The sequence below is a fragment of the Scophthalmus maximus genome, chromosome 2 (genome assembly GCF_022379125.1).
Source record: "Scophthalmus maximus strain ysfricsl-2021 chromosome 2, ASM2237912v1, whole genome shotgun sequence".
Lineage (NCBI taxonomy): Eukaryota > Metazoa > Chordata > Actinopteri > Pleuronectiformes > Scophthalmidae > Scophthalmus > Scophthalmus maximus.
Genome location: NC_061516.1, coordinates 22,150,001 through 22,156,008, shown reverse-complemented (window position 1 = coordinate 22,156,008; position 6,008 = coordinate 22,150,001). Strand labels below are relative to the sequence as shown.

At 44.6% G+C, this 6,008-nt stretch overlaps 1 protein-coding gene across 2 annotated transcripts in view; it reads left to right on the top strand.

Annotated features, from left to right (window-relative positions):
- The first annotated feature begins 1,124 nt into the window (after positions 1-1,124).
- The window catches only part of coro6 (coronin 6), a 12,022-nt gene continuing 7,138 nt past the window's right edge, over positions 1,125-6,008 (top strand). The window contains exons 1-2 of one of the 2 annotated variants that reach the window (XM_035626012.2): positions 1,125-1,359; positions 4,242-4,441. In XM_035626012.2, the coding sequence (XP_035481905.1) occupies positions 4,244-4,441 (198 nt within the window). In that variant the 5' untranslated portion in view covers positions 1,125-1,359; positions 4,242-4,243. Of the gene's footprint in view, positions 1,360-1,934; positions 2,011-4,241; positions 4,442-6,008 lie in introns of those variants that run through there. The other variant, XM_035626011.1, reaches the window with a different exon arrangement.

Genomic DNA, 6,008 nt, shown 5'->3' with positions numbered 1-6,008 from the left:
TTCAGCGTCTGCTTTGCCGTGAGTCTGTGAACGACAGTGATGCAAGATCAAGACATATAGTAACTGGATGCTTTGCAGTGCAGCTTTAATCAAAAAATGTTTTTTAACATTACCCTGAAGATTATTTTTTCCTTTTAAGATCATATGTTGATTTTTTATGGACATAACCACAAAATGTTTCCAGCGAAATTTCCCAGAACCTAAGTTGACATCCAAAAGTCTCATGACTCATGAAATTGAAAAAAAAAAATTTGATAAAAAAAATCAGCAAATAGAATTATTTCACGAGAAAAGGCCCAAGTTTATTAATCAGTTATTACAACTGTTATTTTCAGATGGTAAACAAATAATTTCTGCTCCATTCTGCGTAGATGTCGCAGTGCGAGAGGAGCACACTGACGGTGAATGTGTTAACGCTTCCTTATGTCATCTTCATTTTCCCATTTTTCCTGCTTTGAGGTGAGTATTTTCTCTTTTACTTGGAAAATAACGACTTGAGTTTTCAGTTCAGTCAGGTTTAAGTCCTGGTCACAGCAATGTGAAAGGAATGAAAAGAAGAAATGCAAAATTCAGTAAGAGAGTCTCTGGAACTTGAGTCCCTTTTCCTCGACCATTCACCGAACAGTCTGGGAGTCTGGAGAAGCCTCTTGGTGGGTTAGTCTGCTGAACCTGAATCTATAGCTACAGCAAATACAAAATTAATAATTTTTTTCTAGCTCTGATCATCACCTTGTGCCCAAACAAAAATATACCTTAGATGGCCTCAAGTTCTAATGAAGGAGAACCTCGGGTCATCGTTGCAGATGACCTGAGGTCACCAGAGTGTGTTTATTTACGTAAAGTCACAGTTCTGCTATGAGAGGCAAATTAACCCCCCCCCCCCCCCCCCCCCGGGACTCGTTGACCCCCTGTAACAGGCGCGCGTCACGTTTCCTTGTCCTGACGGAGCCTGTTCCAAAATAGACTTCACCCAGCGGACACCCCCCCCCCCACACACACACACTCTCCCCCTGCTGTGCCCCGACACCCCCCCCCCCCACACACACACACACACACGAACACCCCCCCCACACACACACACACACGAACACCCCCCCCCCCCCCCCTCCTCCCTCTGCCGTGGAGCGTCACGCAGTTGTCCAGTGCGTCTCCTCCTCAGCAAGTCCGCACCAACTCCAGGAAGGAGCCGGGTCGCGAGGAATATCTCTTTTTTTCCCCCCGTTTTGTCTAAGGAATAAAATCATCTTCAGCAGCAGCAGCAGCGGGACGAGGAGGAGGAGGAGGAGCAGGAGTGGGCTACACAACACCACTAGTGAGCGTTCATCCAGGGAAGAGGGGTCACCCCCAAAAAAACCTGAGGTGAGCTTTTCTTTTGCACTATGTCTTTTCCTTAAAAAAAAAAAAAAAAGAAAGAGAGAAAAGAAACGTGCGTGAGTGTGCGGTGCTGCAGTGGCGTGAGAGGTGCGTCAGCGTCGCTACTGCACTGCACCTTTGCACCTTTTGGAAATCCTTAAACACCCAGAGTGGCCATTCAGTCCGTTGTGCCATGCGCACGTCCCCTCCTGTCACCAGAGCAGGTCTTGAGTCTTACATGGCAGCTGTGATCTACTTAAAGGAGCAGTTGTACGTTTCTCACCTCCTCCTCCTCCTCCTCCTCCCCCCTCTCTCTCTCCATCCCTCACAACCCCCCGCGTCTTATACATCTTCTTGTGTTTATCTGCGGTTTGTGCGCAATGGATGGTTACAATTTTTACGATCCGTCCATTAAGCGCCACAGAGTGCGTTGGCTTCACTCTGGGACTATTTGGGAACAGGCGGGCGGGAGGGAGGGGGGAGGGAGGGGCGGCTGGCCCGGGTGGGACAGTGCAGTCTGTCATGTCTATATTAGGAAAGTGGCAGTGTCATTCTTTCGCTCTGTCCCGACCCTCCAGAGCCGCGCGCCATGCGCCATGCGCCACGGACGAGGCCGATCTCTCCAACCTGAGGCAGAATTAAAGGAGCTTGTCGGAGGTTTGTCACGTTTGATTCCATTCACTTTGAAATCACACGCTCCTGCCCCCGGCTCCCCCGAGGTTTGCAAGTCTTTGGATAGTTGAAGCAGATCCAATATTTCCCTTAAATTATTATGAGCTGCTGTTCTCAGCTCATTCCAGTGGTATGAACATTGAACTTGGAAAGAGTGGATGCTTCTCTTTATGCCCACTTAATTTTACTTCAATTTATTGTGTTCATGTTTTCACACAAACGCCAAATAAACAATCCTTCTTTTCAAAATGATTATTAAGATGAGGTCAGTTTTGATCCATCTCATGGAGATCATCTTTATTTGGACAGCCGGCGACTATTGTTGCCACCAACAACTCACTGACTCATGCAGTATCAATAAAATAAAAAAATTTATACATTTATAGGCCGACAGTATTTATGCAAGTATGTATGATATTTTGTTTGCCCCCGGAAGGCCCCACGCTGGCTCGCCTGAAGTGGTTCAGCTGGAATGTAAATCTCTTGATAACGGAGAGCTTCCAGGAAAGCAGCTTCTCGTCCATGTGGTTGAGTCATGGATCCCACAGACTTTAGGTATATGACTTTGGGACTAAACGTAATGCATCAAGGCATTCTCTAAAAGCTGTGGCCACCACATCACTTCATCTTCACCCGGTCACAGGCCTGAGCAGGCCTATAAACACGTTTCCACAGAAGAGGAACTCGGTTGCTTGCTCTCTGTGGTTCTGTCGTCGAAGAGCCGGACAGTTTGAGGTTACTATCGTCCACTAAACAAGCGGAATCACTCCGCTGCAGTTCATCCGGAGACTTCAGGGACTGGTGCAGACCTACTTTTAGTTTTTGTTTTTTTCAGTTCGGGCCTCGTGGAAGCAAGTGCAGTCTGGGAATGTATGTTGGATGAGTTCTAAACTACATTCTCTCTGTATCCCATGAGAGCGGATGAATGTATTGCATTGCAATGTATGTGCAGTGTATTTCTAGCTTCACCCTTATGGCGTATTTTATCTGCTCTGTATCTCTGTCTTAGTGTTTGGTCTTTGATGTTTGGCCATCGCCTATAGTGTCCGGTGGGACAATCAACTATTAATAACGACACCGATGGTAGGCACTGTTTTAGAATATCTCTTGTGATTTGGAGGATTACTGTCCCGCTGGCCTGTTGCCTGAGAGCTGCAGGACAGCGAGTTGTCAGTCAACAACCAGTGTGAAAAAACACATCACCGAGTTCACAAGTCAACATGAAATATTCACGACTCAATGAGTAACAAGTTAATCAAGAAAAAGATCATAAGGTGGGATCTATCTATCAAGAGAAACCATTGAATGGTTTCATCAGATTTGATCCGCTCCACTGGCTCTCGATTGCGCCACGAAAGGAGGTGACATCACTTATCCACCCACAGAAATCTCGTGTAAATATCCCCTAAAATCTCACCCACAGGGAGTAGATCAAAAAAGGTTCCCGAGGTCTGTCTGATACTGTAAATTTGTTGACATCAGCTCATGAATGGACAGTCAGAGAAGGAAGAAGGTATTCTGATCCATTACTTGAGTAGAAAGGCCATAGCACCAGAGTAAAAATACTATTAATATTACTAGTACGTAGGCGTCCTGCATGGAGAATCTTTCCCAAGTAAATTATATTATATTATATTTATTACTGATGTATTGATGCATATGACTCTTTAAGTTGAAGTCGAAGTGAAAAGTGAAAGTGAGGGGGGATAAGAAAAGAGAAAATAGAATAACCACCAGGAGCTGTCACATTCAGGGCCACCCTTAAAAACTTTACTGTTAGTCAAAAGAACATGAAACCTACTGTGATGACATGATGGCAAACATAAAAAGAAAAACCACAATGCGTTAAATGGCGCATGTTTTGCAAAAGTTTCCAATTTTGAACAGTAAAACGTTGAAAAATAAAAGTAAAGTATAAGTACAAAGTGGAATTAAATGGAAAGTACTCAAGTGAAGTCCAGTAAGTACCTGTGAGTATGTACGATGTGTACTTAGGGTGGACAGGAGGCTTGTGTCAGTGCAGTTTGTCCAGTGAATATTGTCATGAGTGCAATGTGGTCTTTCTCCACCTCGCAACCCATTTCTTTGTCCTATCCTCTTTCATCCCTTCTTTCTCTCCTTCCCTCATATTCCCCGATTGTCTGATCTTAACTCCACCAACACTCGTCATTCATCCTCCCTCGTCTCTCGTCTCTTGCATCCTTGTCCCATCCCAGCCATGAGTCGCAGCATCGTGCGGCAGAGCAAGTTTCGCCACGTCTTTGGCCAGACGGTCAAGACCGAGCAGGGCTATGACGACATCCGCGTTTCCAAGGTGACGTGGGACAGCTCCTTCTGCGCCGTCAACCCAAAGTTCCTGGCGGTCATCGTCGAATCCAGCGGCGGAGGAGCGTTCCTGGTCCATCCCCTCTTCAAGGTCAGTAAGTTCACATGGGAAAGATGTCTGCGCTGCAGAGGGTGGAAACAGTGTTGCCAATTATCCCCAAACTGCACAAAAACTCTATTTCATAATCATATTTTCAGTTACCAACTAGTGGTAGCAGGATGTTTTTTATGATACAATAATGAGCAGAAAGAAGATCAGGAGAACTTTTCCAGGAAAGAGGAAGAAAAGAAAAGGAAGTACAGGTGATCATGAGCTGATTATTGTTTTTCAGCTCTTATTAAGACAATGCGATGATGAATACGCCTCAGTTTCATATCATTGTATCTCTGTGTATTGATTTGTCACAAGGGAAACATATCACATCATCCAGATTTTTAAAAAAGTAACGGTAAGAGGGATAAACTTATCATAAAAAAGTTAACAATATGGTATTTTTTCCAAAAAACAAAAAACACAAAAGTCAAGTTTTCAATATTGAAATATTGGTGGTTTCTGTCTGGATGCTCCTCTCAGTAGATGAACATATTTGTTGCATGATATAGTCAGAAGGTTGTTTAGGGCAAAGTAAAGAAAAGGACTCCCAAAGTCTTTATATCTTTATTGAGGTCAAATAATTTGAGCTACAAAAGGTATTGGAAATACGTACAGTAGCTTAATTCTCTCTTTAATGTTTGGTCCATAAGGTGAATGTGGTTCTTAAATTCTCTAAAAGTGTAAATACATCAATACTGTTCAATACTTAAGCGAGACAACTCATGATCTCAGTGTTGTGTGATGGTTACAACACTCCATGCAATAGTTATTTTTCTTTTAGAGCTTGACTTTTGGAAAAAACAATGTCCCCCACCTTGATGGCAGAGGACATCGTATTTTCTGCGACACCCTGAGCGCTGAAACAGAATATACAGCGACAGGAAAAGCAACAGGTCGAGACGCAGCAGACATTTAAAGCTGCGATGCTTTCGCCGCGGCGTTAAAGTTCATCTGGCGTCATGACGATAACGACATCTCCCTAAAATAAACGGCGGACGCCGTGAAGACAGAGCTGAACCGGTGTCAGTGTGGTTGACTCAGACGGGGAGATATTTCAGTCTGCTATAGATTCCGGGGCTGAAGGAGCAGAGATAAATGTGAGTTTGTGTCTGATATGGTAAAACACAGCTGCTGGAGATTGACCTCGGGAGTACTGCGGTACGATCTTTAGTTTTCACAAACTGTCCAGTGGGCTGCACATCGCAGCTCAGGGAGGAACTCGAACACGAATAGCTGACGCCGCCGCTGTAATCAGCCTCGGCTGCAGCAATTTGGTTGACCGGCCCTGTGGGATCCCTCAACTCAGCAGGTTGCATTCTGAGCTGGGCTGCTAACACCAACTGCCAATCACAGTCCAGGGGTCAGAGTTACTTAATTAAAAAAAAGGGGAATTGTCTTCAACGAGATTAAAAAAACCCCTGTAGTTTTTGAAAAAAAGTATACATAAAGGTTTGGGGTTGTGTATGGGTCGTGAAAATATTGTTTGTTCGTTATGTTTTAAACCCTCACGTCCACATGAGGAGCATGCTGGTGTCATAATGAGCAACAGAGAGTGTGATGAGTC